The sequence below is a fragment of the Pectinophora gossypiella genome, chromosome 17 (assembly GCF_024362695.1).
Source record: "Pectinophora gossypiella chromosome 17, ilPecGoss1.1, whole genome shotgun sequence".
Taxonomy (NCBI): Eukaryota; Metazoa; Arthropoda; class Insecta; order Lepidoptera; family Gelechiidae; genus Pectinophora; species Pectinophora gossypiella.
In genome coordinates this window covers 6,658,821-6,684,811 of record NC_065420.1, presented here as the reverse complement: position 1 = coordinate 6,684,811, position 25,991 = coordinate 6,658,821, and the positions used below count along the sequence as shown (strand labels likewise).

General features: G+C 38.2%; 1 protein-coding gene across 3 annotated transcripts in view; it reads left to right on the top strand.

Moving 5' to 3' along the window:
- Positions 1-318: 318 nt before the first annotated feature.
- Positions 319-25,991, top strand: part of LOC126374315 (semaphorin-1A) — a 449,388-nt gene continuing 423,715 nt past the window's right edge. For all 3 annotated transcript variants that reach the window (XM_050020874.1, XM_050020872.1, XM_050020873.1), the window contains exon 1: positions 319-505. In XM_050020874.1, the coding sequence (XP_049876831.1) occupies positions 409-505 (97 nt within the window). In that variant the 5' untranslated portion in view covers positions 319-408. The remainder of the gene's footprint in view (positions 506-25,991) is intronic.

Here is a 25,991-nt window from a genome sequence, read left to right as displayed (position 1 = left end):
CGCTGAACTGTCACGCCCTCGAAATGTCCCTAACGAATATTTAATACACCGAAAATCGCTTATAAACAAAGGGAACCCCGTCGGGTTTAATTGCAGGTTTAGTGTCTGCGTTCATTAGGATATGCAGGCGCTTTTTTAACACGATTATGACGTCGCAGGGTTGGTGATAGTGAGGGTGCGGTGGAGGAGGGCTGCGTCACGTGCGAGGTCCGCACTCCGCAGGGCCACGCATGCGAGACCGCCGGGCGCCGGCCGCGCACGCGCGCCCCTCCGCCCCGCGCCGAGCCCGCTCCCGCGCCAGTCCGCCGCCGGCCGCCGCGCGCCACGCTCGACCGTGCCGCCGCTCCCCGCTCCCGCGCCCGCGGCTCGCGAGTGCTCTTCGAGTGATGACGACTTGTGACTAGTGCCATGTTCGTGCTTCGCTGTGTCCTGGTCGCGGCGCTCGTAGCCGCCGCCGCCGCCGCCTGGCAGGAGAACGTCCGCCCCAAGGTCTTCGCACAATTAGGTAAGCACTGCCGAAACGTGTCTTGTGGATCCGGTGCAACGATCGCCCCGGTAGCCCCGTGGTAGCACTCGCCAGTAGGACAGACTCCACCAAGTTCACTGCCGTTCAAAACCCCATGTTTGTGTTGTTATGTTTGTCGACAACGCGCAAACAAACACTCCCTTCAAAAGTTCTCGAGTTTGTGTCAAAGTATCATGGAAGACTTCAAAGAAACGTAAACATATTCTCGGTTAATAGGGATCATTAAGAGGTTAAGTGGGTTCTTGTAAGGAAATATAAAGAGAAAGGTTAGGAATATTTTAACGAAGCTTAGAAGTTGCTATGACAGCAAAAGCTTTTCCATCTAATAAGATAAATTTGGAAAGTTATGCTAAGTTTAAGATCGTAGAACCAAGAAGAAAGTTAGCATATTGATTGGTTTCGAGTTTCATCTGTATCCCACAATATGTTTACCTTTGATCAGGAGTAAAAGCAACTCTCAGAAAGGATCGGTAGCTGTCTTAAACGGAACTCTCAAAGTTAATAGAAGAGTTTGTTTACATAAATCCCAATCCCAATAACATTATGAGTGACATGAAGAATCGGCTTACTTCATAAAATTATTTGATCCGAATCTCTCATTTAATCCGGGCTCGTATAAGTTAATAATTGGAAGTTTGTTATTTATCTAGTTCTAACAAGAAACCCATCAGACTTGCAGAGACAGAAAAATAGTGAGACAGGTAGACATAAGTCAAAAACAGACAATGCAATATAAACGTTGCGACAAAGGGGAGAGAGTAAAAGCCGACAGGCACCAGAAACTTAAATAGTCAAAAATTTTGACAGCAAACAGAAAATGGAATAAACATAAATGGTGGTAGGAGTGTGCCTTGCGGTGCGGCAGTAACGAGTCGAAGTCACGCGACGTTCGTCCTGCAGGAATAAAGCCAGAGTGCACAACTGTGCCGCCATTGTTTTATTGTGGAGCCTGCAATGCGGGGGACAAGCCACGTGGCCCTCATTAGTGCAACACAAAGCGAAGCAGTTTGTTCTGCGTTTTGCAATGTTACGGTCGGATTAGCGATCCACTGCGATGTTTAACGTAGCGGACAGAACTTTGTCGATAGCAATGCAAGCTTTAAACAATGTTATCTGAATGCGCAACTGACTTGCACAGATGAATACTAAACTAACACAGCGTCTCGTTTGGGTTTCGACGTCAAGTTAAGATGACTAATAGACGAGCTGCTACTAAAGGAGTTAGCGTATGAAATGAACTTATGATCTCGCTTGGAAATTGCGAATAACGCAAATTGATTAATGAATACCCTCAATTAGAGGAGCTGACGTCACTCGAGACGTGAATGTCAGACGTATCCTGCCATTCCTGTCGCATCCGGCCATTGTGTTGGTCTTATTGCATGTTGATCGAGCGTCGAAACGTTTGATGCTAATGAACTCATTTACTCGCTGTATGAAGATTTCAAATGATCTATTGTTAAATTCACGGTTAAGGTTAGAAAGTGTCAATTAATAATCAATAGGACAGTTGTAGGAATAAAATGGCCGTATAATATAAAATATGTTTATATGTATGCAGCTATATATACATAGCTACTAAAACTTATAGTGAGTTTAGAGATGTTCGTATTAATAGCATTGAAAGGTAAACATATACAAGTAAACATACTATATGCATTATTACGGCACGTATATGTTTAAGATGTCACTGAGCAAATAGACTAACTTGATGAGGAAGTCGATTATACTGCAATAGTTGTGTTTGATGTTGAGACACTCGTCGAGTCAGTCAACACTTAGTAATGCGATCCTCCGATCAAACCAGAAGCGGCAGTGGTCGCATTGTGGTTAAATAGGATCATTGGTCTATAGATAAAGAAGTATTTAATATACATTATTTTATTACACATGTCTACCCAAGCACCTTACCTACTTAAGAAGATAAGACAAAAGAAAAAGTTGAAAAGGAATTCTGTGTTAAAGATTGTCGTTCTCACTATTTATACTGTAACGAATGTAATAAGATCCGATATTTAAAGGTTGTTGACTTTAAAACACAGATAAGACGAAAGTAATTTTCGAACATGAGCTTAGAACATGTAACGATCGCCGATAAAATTATCGTTGCAGTTACAAAAGTGGTCCGGTCTAGTTATCGTGTCAGTCGTATCTTGTAGTTTACGATATTGCTAGGACATAATAGCAGCGTATGAACATGCCTTAAGAGATAAGTGGTTGCAATCTAACTAACCTAATTTGCGAGTAATGTTACTGTACTCGGTGTCCGTTGGCGACTGATATCGTTATTCAAAAGTGTGCCACTAGAGAACGGGTTCAATTTGTGCAAAGTGCATGTTCTAAGTAAACAGATAATTGAGGCTCTTAGCGATTTCACTTTATAAATCAGTGTAGGTACTGCAGCTTATCGCATTACGTCGTTCTCTAACGTGTCCTCAAAATTTACTGTAACGAGAAATAGTATCCTGTAGTTCGAAGCTCGTGCATCATCAGAATGAAATAACGTTGCTGTTAGAAAGTACTCAGTGCCGATGCTTTGAATAAAACCAGTATTACCACTATGGATGCGGAACAATAATTTAATGTGCACCTATATTCTGTACAAAACATTTATTATTATGGTATCGGGAGGTGAGCATCCAGTTTAAGTTCATACTTTAGACCGGTTCTCGTTAAGTGTGGGTAGTAACAAGCGCCAACCAACAAACTGGATGCAGAATCAGCTTTCTCTGACTCAGCAGATGACTCACAGGGAGTCGAGATTAGGAAAGGTCAGGGATAAGAAATCTTAAGTGTCTCCAAACTCTACGAAACAAAAAACAATTTAAACGTAGGCACAATTTATAGGCACCGTAACAAATCAGTTCTTCACACAGGGGGGAAAACGCAATAAATAAAGGAGAATTTAAAAAATATAATGTTTATCATAAACCTTACCGATTACAGATAGTTTCTTAAAGATCTCTCTTTAGAAAAACAAAATTTATGAACTGCTCGGGTTTAAACAGGTGCTAGAATCTACGTTCAATTCTTTACTGTTTATGGTGTTGCATTATGGGTTCCGACACCCTCTTTTATACTTTAACTGCTTGGATTATAGAACGTTTAAGTGGGGCCATAAAACGAGTTCACTACCTGAAGAAGAAATAAATTACTTAACAGGATAATGCTTTTATATCCGGGTATGTTGTGTACGTGTCGCGTTATGCCTTATGGGTATTTATTGGGTCATTCATCAGGAGCCAATACCCGAGGGAGCGGTTATGTGGCGAGGGTGCATAATGCTGCTGTGACGCGATGTTGTTTATGATTGGACCGTGTTTCACTAATTTATTAACTTTTCGAGCTTTTCCACGGAACGACCTCATTCCGGTTAAAAATAATAGGATTCACTACCGCTTTAGATGCCAGTTTGATGTGGTATCTGTTGACACACAGCATAGCACTAGAGGCGCGACGCGGGAGCCAAGAATCGCTCTGTTGTTTGATTCACAACAACTGAATGGCTGCCAGCTTTTATAGGGATTCAGATCAATCACCTCGCCCATTCTGTTATTGAATACCGGGACAAAGTCCTTAATAAAAATTGTACCCGCGACGATAACCGCTAATCAAAAAAGGACAAAAGTTCAAACATTCATCGACAACACAATCGCTATTAGAGGCGAGAGGAATGCGGTTGGGGACGAAACAAAATGTGCTTAACGGTATCGCGATATGGTGAGTAATAGGTTGTGCTGCATCTTGTGGTGATTGTGGTAGGGAACTGGATCTTATGGGAAGATGGTAAGGTGTCGTTTGGAGTGGGGATTGTTCTGAATGGAAGCGAGTAGCTGAGCACGCACGTGCGTGAGACGCGGCTGTGGAGAACGGTGCGGGGTGCGGGGCGGGGGCGCGGCATGGCGCCTGGCGGGAGAGGGACAACTTTATGACGACGCGATATATTGTCTTCGCCCAGTGTGGGATTTACGGTTTCTTTTGTTTTATTTTTTTGGACACGCCGATTAATTTCTTTTAGTGGCCTGTTTGGGGTTGCCGTTTCAGCTTGTGTAATCAAATTCCCTTCTTGTTTTATGGCTTTAAATTGAAGTAGTTTTGCGTTGCAAATGTTCCGACTAAAATAGTATGGCGTTCCATAAATAAGAACCGTTAGCAGCATGTGCACGACATTTGTTTATGATGCATTTCCTTTGCGAGAGTTTGCAAGAACTCTCGTCCTGAACTTTGTTCGATTCGTTTTGAGGATTGTGCGTCACTTTAAACTTGAAATTACAAAATATATTTTATGCTGTTTGAACCGGAATGTTTTGAGTTTAAAGTTGAATCGAATCGTTAATGTTTTAAAAGTTCGTAATAGTACTTGTAACTTTATCTGCACTTTTTTAACCATATCGTTGCAGACATATTATTATTATAATGAATATTATATTTCAATAAAAAATAAGGTACATGATCAAAAGCAATATTAATTTAGATTACTTACTTGATTTTTTCATCAACGAAATGCAAATAATTCTGCCGAACAGGAAAAGAATAGCGTACCAATCAACCAGCTGTTCTATTCAAATTCATATCGGGAAGGATCGGAATCAAAGAAATATGGCGAATGAATGGCTCACCCTAGCGACGAAGGCAGCGCAAACATTGGTTTTGTAATAAAAATATTTGTCCAAATCCTTCACCAAGGAAATAGACTTTTTTTTAGCTTGAGCAGCGAGTGCTTGCCATTGTCATGCAGTTTTTAAACTTTTTAAACCGGGATTAAAACGAAGCTAATCACGTCGGGGGGAGTATTCAGTGCGCAATCGGTTCTGGTTTTGTTACAAAATGCATTGTTGCCTTTAAACGCAAATATTTATTTGAAATTGTTGTTTTGTCGGTAGCTGTCAGTGTCAGATTTTGTACTGCAATTCGACACATATCGCTGATGGGTTCTGGACTTTATCTAGCTAGAAATAAGAGATATTGTTTGATCGCTTATCTACATTTGACGTTTTATAAAAACTACCCAAATATATTGATACATATTTTTTTACTTTATCTAGCCTGTTGTTTACTTGTTACCCTATATATTAGCGACTCCGAAACAAAACATCCATTTTGCACAAAAGCATTCTGCGATAAATCTTCATATTCTCATTTAGGTCGTTTTTAACCCCTTTCATTTGAAAAGGCGGCAATGAATGGGCAGGAGTCAATGGGACGTAAGAAATGGGCCAGTGACGTGAGCCAGCAAGTGAAACCCAGGCAGGGTAATGAGACCCTGGCCAGGGTAATGAGAACCCTCGGCTTACTTCATTTCCTGGGTTACAGGTTAGGGCCGGGAAGGCGGAAGAAGTTGTGTAGATCGTTTCAAGATAAATATTAAATGGAATATGGTCGCTTAACGCTTTCAAACATATCCATCTCTAAAAGTAACAGTACCTCTTTAAAATAATTTATAATAATGAATGAATTGATATCGTCAAATCTTTTTCGAAGTCACTGGTAGTCAAAGGAATTAAATAAATAAGCATTTTACAGATTCTTTACTTCTTAGAAAACATTTATTTGGCTTTGTATTCATTATAGGAAATATGACTTATTATTAAAGAGACGGATTTTCTTGCAGCTTTTCCCCGACTATACAGGTTGTGAGAAGCTGCGGTAGTTTTAGACGGATGAGACGTTCGTTATGTAAAAAATGTTACCTACTAAATAAAGATATTTTGGAATTTGACTTAAGAGAACTGTAAGTATAATCAGTACTAACTATTACATCTATAACAGAGAGATTGTAGATATGTAATAGGTATGTTTCAGAGGGAGGTGCGCACCTATTTATTCTTACTTAAAATTTTACCTTTCGAACCGCAAGTTCTTATTAACTAACACCTCAGTTTCCAAAGGTCTCCGCTGGCTGGCTGTTTCAAGCCTTGCTAATGAGCCAGGTGGTCACACAATACGTTGGTAACAATACATTACCCCAGGGTAACTACCCCTACGGCACCCTGCTTCAATGACAATTAAAAATTGTTGCAGGCGACGATAGAGAGTATTTAAGAAATGAAGTGTTCGAAATTATACAGTTATATCAAATCGTGATGGGGATGAATGGGAAATAGAATAAAAAAAAACAAAAGCTAAACCTCCAATTGCTCGGCATCTAAAAAGATGTTGAATGTGTTTGAGGCGAAAGTAGTTTCAAGAATTGCAATGTTTTACGTACCTTAACTAAGATAATGAAACTATCATATCTATACATTTCTATTTTATAAAAAAAATATACTCGAATATTTACAAAACACTAAAAAATATAATGCCAAATGACGGATGATAATTGCGACTAACTAATCAAATGAAAATGTAACAAGTATACCTATTTAATGAATTAATACATTAAAAATACGTGAAAGTATTTTTACTCTATTTACTAGACTTAGAATACGTTATAACTCTTTTGTAAATCGAGTAAACATTACTTTTAACCCTTGATCTCGTATAAGCAATCTTCATTCCTATTCAATTAGAGAATTCTGGAAACAGAACTAATCTTATTTTTTTATTTCAATCCACGATATATTTTCTAATCGTCGATGTTTTTTGTAGATTAAATATAAGTTAGATTTCAGTTTTGTTTCTTTCTTGTTCGAGCGAAATAAAAACAAAATAATCTTCATAAAAAACATCTGCAAGCAAGAGTTGCACATAATTTGTGCGTACTTTGCAACGTTGATACTCTAATAAAATGTCTCCATACAAGCGAAGGAGTATTTTTAGTTGTTTAAAAATACGCAGCCCTTCCACTTGAACTTGACTTGAGTTCATCGACCGAGCTGCTAGTGATAATTGTATGTATTCCGATTCGATGACTTGACTCAATTGTATACACAAAAAGTCTATTAGGTTTGGCCTAATGGTAAAAGAATTTCGGGAGTTTTTTTGGTTGGTTCAGCGCGACATATGTTTATTTTTTGCAGTGATGATTGTGTCTAGCCGTTATGACGTTAACTGATAAAAAAGATAATTATGATTTATTAATTATCTCAAACTTTTTTGTACTTCTTGGTTGGATTTGGGAGTATAATATTGTGCTGGACTGGTGGTAGGCCTATATTAAACACGTAGAATGTGACAAGTTAAAGGCTAAAGCCACGTATACTTCTGCCAGGTCTGCATGACAACCGCACCGCGCGCGGCGCGAATTATTTTGAGCGCTTCGACCAATAAACGATATGAATGCTATCTACGTAAATGGACGTCAAACGGCTATTGGTCGAAGGTCTCGATATAATTCGCGCCGCGTGCGGCGCGGTTACCGTGCAGAGCCTACCGGTAACTATACAAGAAACATATTCAAGAGTAAGTAAGCATCGTATGTTAAAGTAGAGTAATTCCTGTGCTCGGAAGTGTGTTTTATAAAGGCCGTAAAATTACATAACAGACCCTACATTACCGTCCGCAAGCAGTAACAAGTATTAATACCATGTTTGTACATGTCTCACAGCTCTAACCTCTTTATAATGAGGGTCATTTCCGTACAGAAGTGCAGATAACATCTCCACCAAAAACAGAACGTATCGCTGTTTGTAGAAGTACTTACAATACAAGTATGGTTAAGCGCTGGTTGTATTTATTTTCTACTTATCTGCTTTTCGCTCGCGACTTTGTCCGCGTGGCATTTTTCCCATCCCCTTTTCATACCCTTAGGGGGTGATTTCGGGGTAGAAACTGTGTCGTATGTTCTTTTTTAGGTCTCAAACCCGGTTTAAGTGTGAAAAGTTAACAGACACACAGACAGAGTTACTTTTGCATTGATGATAATATTAGGTAGTATGACTTTAGGTGTTTTTGATTCTTTGTTTTTACTTGTTTACAAAATATAAAGTCTTTATCAAGGATTTAAAAACTTGTTTTTGTCGTTTGTCAATTGATCTGAGGGCTAAAATGCTTTAGCTTTCGTTAACGTTACGCTATCGCTAACGAATCTTATGAAAATGAATGAGATTGACATAACCTAACGAAATGACCCTTCTACTTAATAACTGTGAATTGTCCGACTTCTTTTTATACTTGAGTAGAATCTTATATAATAAACGCTTTCATTTGAATGGATGGTTTCTTTGGACAAAATCGTCATTCCGGAAAGGTGTTGGTTAACGTCAACTGTGCTATAAATTGTATAAAAATTTACGCCCTGCTGAGTTTTATGTCCCTTGTCGTTTCCTTAGACCGTATAGTTAGTACAGCTCTTCCAAAATTCGATTAATACCAAGTTTACGTCTAATTTTGTGTAATAACCTACGAATAAATAATGTAATAACGAACGATTGTACTTTTTAAAATCAGATATTTTCTTGGATATTTATTTTTGGTTTTAAACGCATAATTTTATATACTTATTATTTGTTCTGTGATATTAATGACTACATGGCAACTAGTAGTAATATAGGTACTTAATTCGTTTTTGGAAACTGCCGAATTCCCAATCTCATCAACTTCAACTGGTGTCAGGGTTATTATTGAGCCGCCAAAGGCCCCTGACGTGGCTCATGTAACGACTACTTACTTACATCAGTAAGTAGTAACCGGGACCAACGGCTTAACGTGCCTTCCGAAGCACGGATCATCTTACTTTTTGGACAATCAGGTAATCAGCCTGTAAAGTCCTAACCAAACTAGGGATTAAAAGGAATTTTTGTAACATGTCCCCACCGGGTTCACCGGGAACTGTTGACTGTAGAAAATAAATAATGTATTAAGTGCACGTTCTTACGTAGTCCCACATTTGGGCACAAGTCCTGACTCTGCTTCGTATGAAGTTATTTTCTTATAATATAATATTATATAGTTGTTAGTTTCTTATCAGACTTCCGGATAACACTTCCCCACGCTAGAACCCCAATCAGCTTCCCTTAAAGACATGCTCAAAATACCACAATAATAATGAGAAAAATAAAGTCGTTCGTATAAACAGGTCTAATTACGTAGCAGACAATGCCCCAAACCTGCGTGTTATATAGCCGTTACGAGCTGTGATGTGGCGTATCGATTTTTCTATATTTGGCAACGTGTCTACTCCGGTCGAGGACGTAATCCGTCTCCTGTGAAGCCTCATTTCCCGATCGCAAGCTACAATGGGGGAACCGTAAAAAGAATACGGGACATGTATAGAAGTAAGTATGACATTGTTTGACACTATATCATAGAATAAGGAATAATACTACGTATAGAACGGTAGCTCTTCGCTTCCCACCAACGGCTGAGCTAGGGTTTACCTCACCCCCTTTCGTATGGCATCAGACGTCACACACACAGATGCGCGTATACGATAACGTCAATGTGTAGTGTATGTGTAAAACGAGGTTTTTTGTATGAAGTGTCCGGGGTGTGACTATATATAGGATGTGTAGGAACTACGCTACATAGTTTTACGTACACGAATTTCTATTGCGATAGGTGGCGAAAACCGTACACCGTTTTCGACACGTGAATGGATAGATAAATTCTTATACTGTAGTAACTGTTACAAAGTTGTTTATTCTATCGACTATGCATTCTTATTCGTTTCATAGAACCTTATCGTATTGTCTTTACGCTACATAAGTTTTCTGGCTATTTGGATGCAATGGATTGTGTCGCAATTTATGGCCCTAACTTACTAGACACCACGGTCGCGTCACAGACAAAAAGTATGCAACTGACACCTGATAGCTTGTAGGTTGTCTAAGCAATAAGACACCAGGTGAGGTAGCGCATAAGGTATGAATTCCTACAATTAATATAGAGACTGTTGAATAATTACGCAAATAACTTTTTCAAAATCTTTATAACTTCGGGCAACGAACAAAAAACCAATTTCACCTTTATTAATATTAAGAAATGTAAGATATGGAATGAAACTCCACCAAATACGAGTACGTAAGTATTATTTATCGTGAAACTTTCCACTTGGCGTCAAAAGTCAAATCGGTTTAAGTTTTATAACGAACAAGTTATATTAATTTGTTTCACGTCGTTCAGTGGCAGGTCGTAAATGAAACATTCAAAGCAGATGTCGACGGCAATCGATCCGGTTTAGAAATAATTGATGCAATCGGATCTCAGGCTAAAATGGAGCTGTGAAGGAAAAAGTTGTGCTGCACTGCACCTCGCCAAGGCTGGATTTAGTAGCAGTTTATTTACTGCAAGTTTATTTATATTTATCGAGTGCCGGCGGTAGATAGACAACCGTTCAGGTCCGGCAAATGGATCGTTGTGTGCGCCAGGATATTTTAAAGTTTCCAAACGAATACTTGCTAGGAACATTCGATGAAAATTTAAAATGGCGGCCATTCACGAAGACGGGCTGATTGCAGCCGTTTTATACGTTTTGTAAGTCAACTTTAGTAAAGGAGCTAGAGGAAATTGGTGGCGTGCTATTACGAATCGCTTCTATAGTGATATAGGTTATTTATGTGTGAAGTAGGTAGAAGATTAATTTCAAAGGTGTAGTAGAAAAAGATATTCGTTTGTTTCATCACTCGTCGGTTCAACGCGAAAATATAAGACAATGCGTACCTGTCTTGTTTTCGATAGTTACGCAATACCGTTACGTTTATAGATCATAATTTTAAAGACATTGGAACCGAATAGATGTCTGTAGCATATCGAATTTCGTAGCAGATACATTCAGACAATAAAAAGAAGGGCCGTTATGCAGTGTCGCCCAGGGTGCCACATTATATGATATTTTATGCGAGTAATAATTAATGGACCCGTTACGTCAAGTTTGGCGTAGGGCTGGTACCTCCACCTACTAAAATGTACCTTGACATCTGCAGACGTATTTCTGGAGCTTCTCTATTCCACGAATAAACGTAGGAAGTTATCTGCAAAATGTTGCTTCTCTTTGCGCTAATGTAAGTGCTTTGAGCAATTGAAGCGAATTTAATATGAGCTTATTCATTAAAGCCATTTAAATATTCACGTAGTATGTAATGGTGGTGATTTTGGCAGATATAAATACATTTTTTAGTGTGATGCTTATATAAAACTCGCTCTATCTCTTTCTTGTATTTATCGTAAGTGCAGGACGGCCCTATGTTTTGAGTTGTCATACTTAATTGACATAAAGTTTTTTTTTGGGATACTATAAGGGGTAGAATACTTAGCTTGTTATAACTAAATTGGCTTGACATGGTTACATCGGGGTAAGCACAGGTACGCCATCACGGCACAACGTTTATCTACTTATGTAGACAGGATTCGTTGCGATTATTGTTTAAAACCTGTGGTACATATCGCGCCGCGCACGATAACGCAGCGCAACCCGAGAAGTTACAGATTCCTAGAATTTATCGTCTTCAACCCTAATGGGAGTGACTCGCATAACTCCAGGGCACACTTCCCGTTGCCATCGACTTACGCTTACTTACTTCCTTATTAACATTGGATTAGTTCCGAGTTCCGATAACTTGAGGGATATCATCATTTATGTACGCAGTTTGTGCGAGATTCAACATCCTCGTTCCATTCACAAACGTTTGTGGAACGACCAAAGTTTAAACTAGTTGCCATTGTTTCTTGGAATTTAATTTATTTTGTTTTATTGTAATACAATTTATTTTCTTAGGAACTTCTTGATTTCACTTTACGATCATAAACTGTTATTGTCAAAAGATCTAAGACTTTTGAATCGAGTTTAGGACTTTCTTGTTGTTGGGCGTAATACAACATGAAAATATACCTATAGGTATATCGACAGACATTTATATTATGCCAATAACAATCATGTCGTTGGTTATCTGTTTAACAAAGCTATCAGTAATAGAAGTTTATCAAACCGTACAATATTTTCAAATAACGAAATAAATTCAATTTACTTTGACTAATTCAATATTGAGTTTGTAATAATAATCCTTTTACATTAAGACTAAAATTTCAAGTCTAACTTTACATTCAATTATTTTGTATTCGATCTTGAGTCTGCTTGAATGATAATACTGTTTTAATGAGATTTAATTTTAGAAACTATAAATAATAGTAACATAAGAGGGTAGTGGGTTGTTTAACGAGGGTAGTTGAACGAATGAAGTGGCGTGATTTGGGAGAGACCTGGATGGTTAAAATGGTCACGTCGAAGCAATTCATTTAAGAAAGCAATATTGCAATTTGACATTTGCGCATATAAAAGTAAGTGCGCAATGCAAACAAGTGTCATATTGCTTTCTTAGATGAATTGCTTGGATGTGGCCATTTTAACCTCCCTGTTTGTTTATGACCAAGTCAACCTTAGATTTATAACTTATATTTAAACCGCATTATAGCAATGAGCTGCAGTTATGCTGTAATCTATGACTGGTATGGTTCAGAAAGCTTAGGCATCTCTTCTCGTACCAAATGCCGCAGTGTTTTAAGACGGAAGGCTTTGATCAATGTGTTGCCAGTGATGCCTTACAGTACAGATACGTGGCACTTGACTATGGGCCTCATAAGAAAGCTCAAGGTCACTCAAAGGGCTATGCTCTGAGTTTCTCTGCGTAATTGAATCAGGACCACGGAGATCCGCGGTGGGCAGCCCCCTCACAAGGTGGACCGTTGACATTCTGAAGGTCATCGGTTAACGTTGGATGCGGGTATCAGAGGATCAGTCATTGTGGATGATTTTCGGCTGATGATGATAATGATGACTAGTAAGAAAGCCGTTCTTCTCGACATAATACAAAATGGTGTAGTAGTTCTTTACTCCAATAAATTCAGTGATTCTACAGGGTGTTAGTGACATCGTAACGAAAATTTTGAGGGATGATTCAGACCATGATAATGAGCTGAATAATTTACACAGAGTACAAGTAGATACAGGCAGCCATACAAGTAGTGTTACCGACACCATAACGAATACTGAGGGAGATGGTTTAGACCATGATTCTAAGTTGATATCAAGTGGAATTTCCTGTTGGAAAATTCATGATTTTTTTTATGTTTTGTTAAATTATTTTCAGTTCCATACTTTTGCGACGGAAAATTCCACTTGATATCAACTCAGAATTATCGTCTGAACCATCCCCCTCAGTATTCGTCACGATGTCACTAACACCCTGTATACATTCGCCGTATAAAGTCTGCCAACATATTGATAAGTAGAAATAACAGGCAGGGTATTAATAACTGCTACTTACTATTGAAGTTATTGTTCGTTTGTAACCCGCTGTCACATCGTTATTAGTGTTTTTACGACACGCGTCATATTAATTTTTAGGAGTGTCGCCTCCCTTGGGTTTCTTAAGGAGTTGCTGGAATCCAATTGTTGACGTCTGTCGTGCCCACTGTCTGAGGGCAGTAGCTGTATTTATAATATTTCAATATGGCAGATTATTAACTTATTGCATCCAGATGCAATAATTAGAACAGACAGATAAAAATAACTCTTAAAAACCAGTAGTTGTGTACTCACAATTATTTTTAATTTCGTTAGCAACATCGATCAATTAGTACCACTTAAAAATATCATATTTGTTGCGATTCGAATCTGTATCGTATGCAGAAGGGGCATAGAGTAGAATTGTTTGAATTTCTCCATGAGAGGAGCAAAGTGAGGTCAAAAATGAGAGAAAAAAATGGTTCGCAGATGTGTGGCACATGGCGATGGAAAAAGGTTAATAAAACTAGTTTCGAACCATTCTTTCGTTCTGATAGGCAGTTTTTTACTGTGGATTTATGCTTCGTATCAATCTGGATTTTGGCCAAGTTCCGCTACAAATATACGAGAAAGTTTACTCGTATATTTCGGGCTGTTATTTCTGAACAAGAGAAATATATTGATCTTACTGATACTATCAATATTATCTAAGGTAGACATAATAATATTACCTATGGAATATTTATTATTTCAGCTTTTTAGTACTTACAATTGAGTTGAATACTCGTACAAAATCAATCAAAAATGAATTGAATGTCGTTAATGATTTATTAATAATTCTAATTAAATCCACAAAAATAAAACGTTTACATTGTTGGACAATTCCAAAATTTGAAATCTTTTTAAAAGTCCTGCTCTATGGTCTATTAGGAGAAAAAACATAAACAATTAATAGCGGACATTACACCGTGTAAGGGACAGACGCTTATAACGCTTTTGATATGAGCCGTTTTTTTCTTATATCGCATAGTATCTTCTCATTCACCACATGTTCCCACAGTCGAGACGCCGAATATCTTTCCCATGTAGTATCACTTACGCAACACAACCTTTTTCGGTTCTTAGTGTGACGCACAACGATAAGTATCTACACGTCATATTTATCGATTGAGATTCTTAAAGCTTTTATAAGATCTTCATCTTATCGCGTGTGTTGTGAGGTGGAATACCAATCTCATCAACCCTGGTTTCAGGGTAATTACTGAACCGCACAAAGGCCCCTGACTAGAACGGACAATATTTTGTCTGCAGTTAATGCCATCAACTAGTAGCCGTGGTTGCCCTAACCGTAAGCATAGGCCTAAACCAATGATTTTCGAATTCATGTTCAGATCATAAATGATTATCACGTGCTCAGCGGTGAAGGAAAACATCGAGAGGTAACCCACATTCCGGAGAAATGTATTTCGGAGGTATGTGACCTAACCTATATTGGGATGGTTAGCCCTTCGCTGGTTCGAAGGCCAGACAGGCAGCCGCTTGTGTAAAAAACCAGACCTGTCAAATCTTCAGACTTCAGGTTAGGTAAGCAGACCCGTGAAAAACGGGATAACGCTAGGGAGATGATGATGATGAGTTAATACGATCAACTGTTTCTGAAAAATAAAATCCCTTACATAAGGTCAGTAAAAGTGCCATCCATCAAAAGACCGTTGGTTTAACGTTTCATTTACAATCATCGTGAGATTGTAGTAATGTGTAATAAAATATAATAAAATCTAAATGTAACTGGTTTCGTTAACTTGATGGGATAATCCACTTGATTCAATAGCTGATAGCTGTAGCTTAGAAATAATCGAAACTATACAAATAATTGAACAGTCAAGTTTGATATTCATAATGTATTGCGTATAAGGACCAAGTATATCAGAAAATTTTCTTATATGTAAGTAGTCCTTACATTTCAGGACAAAAATATATTGACTAAATCTACAATATAGCAACGGGTTTATAAATGTAAGCAATACTGACTAATTTCATTTACTTTGAGATATTATTTGGCTTAAATAAATTTTGAGAAAAGTTTGGTCGCGGATACAATTTCTTTTGATAAATGAAACCGAGAAAAAAGGAGGGAAACGATAAAAACTTCGGTAAATTGTTTTTAAAACAGTTTCCTTTATATTTTGCACGGTTTCCTTGTCGATGGAGCTCTAAAAATATGTCTTAGATAAATTCGGGAGTTAGCAAAAACTTGTTTGAACAACTTCGAGAGCGAAAGGTTTTCCGGAATCGATAATTAGGTAAAGTTCTGCTTAACTTCTGTTTGTAACAACGTAGTTTGTTAGTACGATTATGGTACCTTGTTTTGGTCCCTTTTCAATCACATAGTTTGGTCGTAGCCAAGTTGTACTTACCCTTACCTGAAAACAATATTGTTTTGATGTTTTTGAAATGGATACGTCTGATACTCTAGCAAGGTAAATCAATCCCTGTGGTCCTTATATTTACATAAGTTGCCAACTTTTCTGATATCTATTTTACAGAGGAGTATTCATGATTTAGTTTGCCCAAAATGAAAACCAAGGACTTTGATAAGGATTACAGACATGTATCGTGTCTGGGTTTCAACGTTTTCCATCTGAAATTCCAACAGATTTGTCTCGAAATTGTCACGGTGGGTCTCAATCTGGACGGTTCGGTTCGGATAGTTTACGGTGAAGTATGTTTCGATCGACCACATTCACAAAGGGTCCCCTCGAATAGGACGGACTAACGGGAGGGCCCACATTTCAGAAACGAGTACCGTTCGATAGTCTTTGGAAACTATCTATGGTGACAAATACCTGTCGATAGAGTTAGAAATATATTAGGACACGGTGTGATGTGGACACTCAGTTGAGTGTATTTTTAATCTAGCCTTATGAATGTATTTTCATAAATGACGTTTTAGAATTAACAAAAGTGATTTTGATTTTTACAAACCAAAAATCATTCGCTGTCATCTTTTTTACTACATACATAAACTCAAGCATATTTCGCATCGGGGTAAATACAGACTATGTAATTTCACTATCTTTGATCCTGACACACTTCTCTTGTCATCATCATTATCTTTTTTCTTCCCATTATTATTTGTCAACTTGACGTCGAAAAAGTCAGCTCTATCCTGAATCCTCGCTAAAATGATAACCGATTCGACCACGTGCTAGAGTTCACTGACCTCCACACAGAGAGGTATTATTAACGCTGTGACTAAGTGCAAGTGCAATTGTCCTGTTAGCACAAACAATGCGGGGTGCAATCAAACGGCCGGATGACAGTAATTAAGACGGAGGCAAGTCATTTGAGGGAAGCAAATGCTGGAGGCAAAGTTATATGTGGAACGAGAGCTGACTTGTAAGGTATTACTTATGCTAGACTAACAGGTCGGGTCTATTGTCTGGAACTGGATGTCTTTAAGGCTAATGACCATGTATGAGGTGTGACGTTTCCCTGGGGATTAGAACGTGTTAGGTATCTAAGTCTGAACAAGACTACATTCTCACGTCTTCTCTTTCAGTTTCGTTCTATTTTGTTTTTGTCAGCATAAAACCAATTGTTATTTCTAGAAACAACTCCAACATTGTTTCTTACAATAAAGTGTTAATTACTGCTATTACAAGCGACTGGCGTCTCGGCAGAAACAAACATGTCGTCAGCTGTAATAATACCACCATTATCTACGTTGACTCCACCCTACAATTTTTCAGCAATTTGTATAAATAAGTGTTCTTGATTACGAATTCACAACTTGGGTTTTAATTCTCCTGTTGAAACGTCGTCGGCGGAATACGTTTGAGTTTTGAAGTTATTTTCAACGTTGTAAAAGTTTTATATCTGCATCACGCTCGGATAATCTCTGCTCGTGGGGATACCTTGTTGATGGTTGCGACGAGTGTGAGTGTGGAGTATCACCACAAACTATGGCTCACCTTTTGTGCTGTCCTAAGTGCCCTAACACCTGCACTATTAAAGCCCTTCACGAAGTCACTGACAATGCCGTAAGCGTGGCCAATTATTGGTCAGCAAAAATTTTGTATCGATCGCCATCGACTCGAAAAGTAGATCACGCTTGGTTGCTCAAATTACCTTCATCACGATAATCTAAGCGAAAATTGCTTGAAACTACTTGCTATATGATTAGTGAACCCTAAGGGTGAAATACGGAACAATGTGATGTAGCAAGCGAAAAAGACTGCCCGGATAGACCGAACATATTGGAAAAGGTATAGATGGTCAGACGGTATACATTTCATAGCATCTGCCCAATATCCTGTAGGATACCGTGGGCACAAAGACTTGGAAACGTTTTCGTAGAAAGCGCTTCGTCAGCGAAAAAACACAATGGCCGGAGGGCCGACAATACATCCCTACCAGTTGTGAACTGATCACTCTGCGGTCCTCCCAAAATAACAAATGAATCGAGAAAATCCGACCCCAGCCAATGCAACACCAGCATTACATGAACTCCCTCAATAAACCAGCTGCTGACTTGCTAAACACAATTTATGATTCGTATGTTTAGCGTCTGTCTGGGATTCCAGACTGGAAAGTGCTTTAATGCTCTTAGTGTCTTACTCAACATAAAATATTCATGTAATATTAAATCTGAATACAAACCATAACAATGTCAATAACTGATTAATGATAAAAGGTGTTTTTGTACAGAAGTTATACAAAAGTCGCTATTGTATCGGTTACCAATAAGTTAAGTAATGTAACGATCAATTATTGAATGTATTTATTAAATGAGTAATTATTTGAACAACTAGTACCGATAGCTTCATTTCAAAGCTAATAACGGTAAGCCCGTCTTTGTCCAATATAAAATAGAGTCAGAGCATTTTGATCCAATAAAATTTGAACTTGCTAAAGTATCAATAGAGATGAGTTTGCAGCACGTCACAGATCTTATTTAAGTGGACGCTTTACACTTTTACTTTCGCTATTGAATCGGGCGAAGGGGTATTCAGAAAATTTAATTTCCGTCGACAGATCGAACAATTTCGCTGCAATGTGGTCTCCAAGGGCTATAATTGGGTCATCCGAGGGACAATAGACTCGAACAACGTTATTATTAGTAGATCTTTCACAGTCACTCGTTCACTTATCAATCATCTTTTCCACAATTGAACTGGGAAAAGCTCGCCGAAACTCTTTTGACATTGTCAGAAAAGTCGACAGAATTTGTAAAGTTTTTATTCCATCGAGTGGAATTGTGAATCGGGACGGGGCACACGCTATTGTAGTTCATGCAATCACTTTATACGAATCATTTATCAATGTCGTGCCATCAGAAAGAGCTACGGTTCTCGATGTATTGAAAGACCTCCAAGAAAGTGAAACACAACGAGTTTCCAAACCATTTTACACAAAACAAATGATTGTAAACAAACAAAACGGGACGATTAATCACGAATGTTCTCAGTTTTAGCAAGTAATGAATCGAAAAGATTAAGACGGCGGCGTTGGGAGCCTGGGGAATCTAATCAACGTTCCAATTTACACAAATCGTTCTGACCACTCAAACGTGTGAAGTAAGGATGTCTTCGTTAATCCAACCTATCGATTATGCTGTGGGGTTAATAAAGATTGACAGAGGACCTGACGGGGCCTTATTACTGGACTCTCGTGATGAACCATAGGTCAGAATGGACACATTTTCTCAAGTCAATTTCACGCTGGATTCTGCGTGACTCGCTGTCTTCTTGATTGTCTCTTGTTTGTCGATGTGCTGAGACACTAATTGGAAACCCACCTACAGACCTAGTCCATTTACAAGGTTTATCTGTTCGACCGCCCAGAGGACTGGATTACATTTTGGAACACCGACCATTAGATGGCATTTGTAATCTGATTTATATTTCATCGGATCTACCTTCGTTTGCCTTTTTGTATGGGTAAAACCTGGCGTCAATTGTAGCTTTTGAACAAATTAACTAATTAGAGTTAGATGGATTAGTTTTTGCTACACAGCTAGAAAAATAATTGCATTTGAAGGATGATTTCATTGAAATTGTCTTTGAATTTAAATAGTTGTATTCACGCATAGTACCTATTGGGTTTACTTAGCATTTTTCTTCTAAAAATAGTTAAGTAGTTAGGAAAAAGAAAATAGTATAGTTTGTTTACAAAATAACACTCTATAACCATAAACACATTCTCTTTTTTTAATGTCTATTCAAGCACTGTAATGGTGGCAATAGTTCAGCGTTAAAGTTCATTAAGAGGGTCAATAAGGTCAAAGAAAGGTCAGCAGATTTTATCTTAAAAGGTCTACAGCCGATTGTAGAGTAGACAATAGCGACCATAATAAAAAACTATGGAACGTGTAGACAAATATATAAACACACGATTGTAATCCTTACTGGGGTAGGCAAAGTCAGAGAGCAAACTGAGATAAAATCTGTGCATTTAATAGCAACAGGTCATATCCCTATCGCCTATAATACGTACCTACGTACATCTATCAACTTCACTCGAGTGACAACTTTCCCGCTTTCTAAATAGATACGACTTGATAACATGGACCGTATATCGCCGAAATTCGAACCAAAATCATATTTATTTTGTCAGTCTCAGACATTAAAAAAAATAACAACAAAAGCGTAATTTTAATTCGCAACTTGAACCGCTATTATCGCCTGCGCAAAACCACAGAGCAATAGAACAAACAGTCGTCTAGAGTGAAGTGTCTCAGTTTCTAGCAATAACCCGTTACATTGTGAAAAGTTAGGCATACAACGGAGTTATTGTGGATCGCGCAAACAGAGGGCTAGCCGGCGCTGGCTACGGTTGGATGGCTACCCTCCTAGGGGACATACTGCATGCTGTTTTGTTCGCGACCGTCAACTTATTAACTTATGTAATTCGCAATACGTAGATATTTGTAAGAAAGTGCGTTGATAACGTACTCTAATTTCCGTGATCTTTTAAAAGGCCGCTCATTTATACTGTTCCTAAATACATATTTTTATAAATATTTGTATATTTTGTTTGTGTACAATAAAGTACTTATATTTGATTTGATCTTTTGAGGCAGTGGTGGCAGGCTTAATACTTACATAAGAAATATAAACAGCCTACATACGTCCCACTGCTGGGCACAGGCCTCTCTTCAATCAACTAAAGGGGGCATGGAGCATACTCCACTCTGCTGCTCCAATGCGGGTTTGTGGAGAGGCTTAATACTTGAACATTATATTTTTTTTTGTTTCGAGTTAAAATATGAAATTGACTCATAGCGTATCTCCATTATTTATTTATTTATATTTTATAGTGTATAATTGTGTAGGTACCTACTTTTACCAACTATGTGTTTTGTCTGTCTACTTATACTACATATCCAGGCTAGTAAGCAGCAGGTGTGATAAGGTTTATTTTGTCCCAGAATTACGAACAGTCGGAACGAATCCCTCATCGGTGAAAGGCTTAAAAATCGCGGCGTTTCGTTTACGATTTTAGCCTCGCATGTTTGCCACTCTTGGAATAAACGTAGCTTTTAGCAAATATCCATAGTCTGGTGGTTTTGCCTTTTAAATTTTTTTGCGATGCCTGCAGAATACACATAATCGGATCATGAGATTCGTACGGGAGTGAAGGATTGACTTTGTATTTTGGTAGGAATGCATAATATGCTCGTAGAGGAAAGGGAAATAGGAAAGATTTTGAAATATTTTTGTTGTCTTACTTTCATCAATGCGCATTCGCGTAAATACAGAAGGATGAAATAGTTGAAAAATCTTGGCAAAGAAAAAGAGAAATAGCAGGTCAAAACACGCTTTTCACCACAGCACAATTTTAGATAGCCATTGAGTATCTATACATATTCATCCTCCTAGTATTATCCCGTTTCGCTTACCTCACCTGAAGATTTGACAGGCCCGGTTTATTTACAGAAGTGACTGCGAGTCTGACCTTTCAATCCGCGAAGGGATAACTCAATACATTTCTCGGGAATGTGGGTTTCCTCACGATGTTTTCCTTCACCGCTGAGCACGTGATAATCATTTATAATCCAAACATGAATTCGAAAACAAATACGACAATTGCTGATGTTGGCCGGTGCTGGATTCGAACCTGCGACCTCAATATGAGAGGCAAGCATTCTACCAACTGAGCTACCGCGGCTCTCCATTGAGTATACTCATTAATCTTCATAATATTGTACGGATTTTGGCGATGCTTTTCTTTACTGTAAGCGTCATCACCGAGAAATTGTTCGGGATTCGGTTGCGCAACCAGTAACATGCGCAACGTGATAAAATGTTGACACGGTCATTTTATCGATTCTGACGATATAATTATGTCGTTTTGTCGATTGGTGCTAATATGTGAACCCAAATAAGACACGTCGTTCTGTTAAAATACGAACTAAATCACGTGGCACGCATGTTAGGGAAAAAGACAAACTTATCGATTTCGACAAAATTTATTGAATCGATCGATAATTTTATCCCGTTGCGCTTGTTAGCCCTGTTGGTGAGGTGCCCTTTATGCGACTGTATACATTTTGTTGGTGACGCAATAGGCCCATGAGAAAGACGAAGAACATTTCATCAATTTTGATTTTAGTAGGGATTTAAAACAATAAAATCGGGCGTGCTCTTACGTAGTAAAATAAAAAATTCTTCGTCGTGAGGTACATAACTATACATATTATTATTGAAAAGTATTTTCAGTGGTCCTTTCGCTGAGTGGACGATGCTAGTCCACTTCCTGTCTCGCCGTCCAGGCTCCAATTTCCTGTCAGGCAAACTTGCATGCCAAACAAAGCCACTCCTCAACTATCCAGACATGCAAAAGGACACCTAAAACTGCTATAAGTTTGCATTTGGTTGCAGTTAGGAATCTCACAGAATTAAAATCTTGTATTACAAAGGGTACGTACCGGAACTGGACTTACTAGCTAGCTAGTGAGAAGAGATGAAAAAAAAAATCTTTAACAATAGTGGTTAGAGTGTTAGCCGCACGATCTGGAGGTTGAGCTTCTATTCCTGATGGGATTATTGTTGAAACCACTTTGTGCGACTGTCCTTTGTTTGGTAAGGACTTTACTACAGGCTTGAATCACCTGATTATCTGAAAAAAATAAGATCATTACGTGTTTCGGAGGGCACGTTAAGGCGTTAGTCCCGGTTATTAGCTGTTAAAACACCTCCACTAAACCGCAGTGGAGCAGCGTGGAGGAGTATGCTCCATACCCCCTCCGGTTGATTGAGGGGAGGCCTGTACCCAGCAGTGGGACGTATACTGTTTATCACTACATAGTATAAAACAAAGTCGCTTTTTCTGTCACGCAACAGATTTTGTTGCGTTTTTTTTAATAGGTAGAGTGATTCAAGAGGAAGGTTTATATGTATAATAACATCCATTAAATAGTGTAGAAACACTGTTTTTTTTTGGAATTTTTTTATGTGATTTTATTTATTTTATTTTATTGTTTATTGAGAAAACCAACAGCTTACAATTAAATTTTAACAGTGGTAATGGTGCTTATACATAGGCCAATTATAGGTTTCCCTAGAGTAGTAGTACTTAATATTAATAAGAAGAGGAACAGTAGACCGCATAATATAAAACATAATACATGTTTGATGTCGTAAATAATTTCATTTTTCCGCATTGCACCCGAGCAAAGCCGGGGCGGGTCGCTAGTGTTTAATAATAGGCAGTGCAAGGAACACTAACTCCAGAGTGATTAAAAATTTGTCATCTACTCTATTTTAGTAAGACTGTGACGAGAAGATTACTATTATTTTAATAGCACCTATCTTCTTAAGTGTAGTAGAGCATATTCTATTTCAGTGGAATAGATCGTAAAAGCGTCTCTAGTGTCTAGAGTCAAGAAACTAAGTATTCATAAAGTTTCAAATTAACTCCGGAATAGACTGCGGCAAATGTACCGAGAACGGAGCGCTTCTGAAATTGCAATTTCTCCAAATTCGACACACGGTGCTATCGAACAGTTGCACAATTGATCAAAATGGCACCGCCGCAAGATATCTTTCAACAAATTGATCCGTGATACAAAGACCTCTGGCTCCGAACCTTTTCCTCTCCCTGTCAAGTTACCACACAATGCCATTGGGCATTGGCCGAAGCCCCCTTTTGTCCGACCTCTGACGTTTTTGAAGCCCACTAACAAATGGTAGGTAGCATTCGGCCAAAAGAAAAAAAAAAGAGTTTTGCTAAAGTTTAATTTTCGTGAAGACTGCTCTCGTTTCGGGAATGTTTCTCCGAAAGAAGTTTTTAATTGAGTCGTAAGAAATGGAAACTTATTCGGGACAGTTTTATGGTATCGCAATTTGATTCTGTAGCTACATCGGACGGAGGAAATTTGAAAATTAAAGAAATTACACGCAATTAGCGTAAGTCTTTGGAGTCGATGTGTGTGTGTGTGTGTGTGATAGACGTTAGGTATTTTTGGGTTTCTTTGACCTCTTCATTAATAAGAATATATGTGGGTAACAATTTATTTGGAGCCGCCTACGTTCTTCCGTTTAGTAGGAACCTACACATTCAGGTACTTTAATAACCAAAAATATTTTTGACATTCTCCACCCCTTCTACGCAGTTTGTACTTCAAACAATAATGCTATGATATCAAGTTCGAGTACAAAAGGGCGTCTGCCCTTAAAACAAATCTGAATCTACATATATGATGTATAGTCGTGGGCATATACTGTGAAGACGGCAGTGGCAGACAAAGAGGTGTAAATACGTAGAGCGGGTCACGTCCCGAGCTTCATGCCTCGACGCTTCCTACGCTGCCTCCGACTCAAGATATTCGTATTCACATACCCGTTCTATACTACAGATCGAGTTGTAAAGAAGTCATGAAGATTTCTTCACTTGGAACTCTGTCTGTGGGGATATTTGCTTACCTACTCCTGAAATGGTTTAAAGAAGGGACGTGTTTAAAGAAACTATGAAATCAGTTAACGTCAAATACGTGTATTGTATAGCTGAAAATGAATTTGATAATAAAGATAACTGAACTACTAATAAACGATTATCATTTATATCAACAAATGATTACAGTAATAGCTATAAATCGATTCGCTTAAAAAAATAGAACGGAGACAATTTAGTTGTCCGAACCGTTTTTGTAATATTATCGTATTAGGAGGTCAGACACATTTTCTTTGACCTTGTGACCTTCCTCATTCATTCAGAACCCAATTGCGCCCTGCTGTGAATTACTTGGCATTTATCGTAGGTACTTTCTAAATATTTAGGAGGCACCTTTTCTGTTAGGATCTACTTAAGCAATTTTCGCTTGTTTTTCCTGGTATTTAACTTTGTACAGTTGTTCAAGTGCATAGGTATTCATATTGCATGGCGTGTTATTAGTTTCAGTGTTTAAAATATTATTTGAAGAGTCTGTACCGTGGGCGTCTATACCCTCTTTGCATTTTTTGCATATGTACTGGGTAGTCCCAGACTTCCTTTAATCTTGGACTTGGTTTTAACATTTGCGGATCTTCGCGATTTATTTGTGTGGAGTAGTGTAAATCATATCGACTGATTTCGTTAGACTTCTTGTTGTCATCTTTTGAGACAGAATAATTATTACCATTTCTGATAAAAGTGCTTTTACGCAATTTTCCAAGATTTTGAATTATGATAATGTTATGGAGCTCTTATGTCCGTACACTTTTATAACAATTCGCTTCCATATTTGTCATGTCATCGAAACGGCTTAACTATCGAACCTTGCGAAACGGCGTAGATAAAATTTGAATAATGACTATCTGTTATCGCCTTCATTGTTATTGTAGACGGATAGGAAACCGACAAGTCTTTCCGGATATCGCCCCAACCGCTTATTGTTTGAATACTGATTAACCGATAAGATGAGATGGCTTTGTTTTTTGTCTGATGTCAAACGTGTGTTGGGTAACGATTGATTAACGCCTACTTTGTCCAACTTGCGACTATCACTGTCCATTCTTATTAAAGTTTATACATCCATTGGGTTTAGAATGCTGTGCATTTTTATTTGTATGTTCGGCGTGGGTAGAAAGGCCAATTTGAACTTAACAATCTTGTTAGAAATTGAATCATAATTATCTGATTGGAATATGTCTCGGTCGAGAACGTGTCGTTAATTTTGTTTTGTGTCGACGTGTTTATTCCGTAATATGCAAACGACAGCGCAAACAAAAATAGATAAAGCACAGTTTCCTTTAGATTTCAAAACAAGTTGCAGTGACACGTATCTAACATCTTTATTCAAAGTCCATTGCAGGATGCAAATCCGAGCGACGGCTGCTAAGCAAAAAAGTCACGCTCCAGTAGTAAAAACTATGGGAGACGACG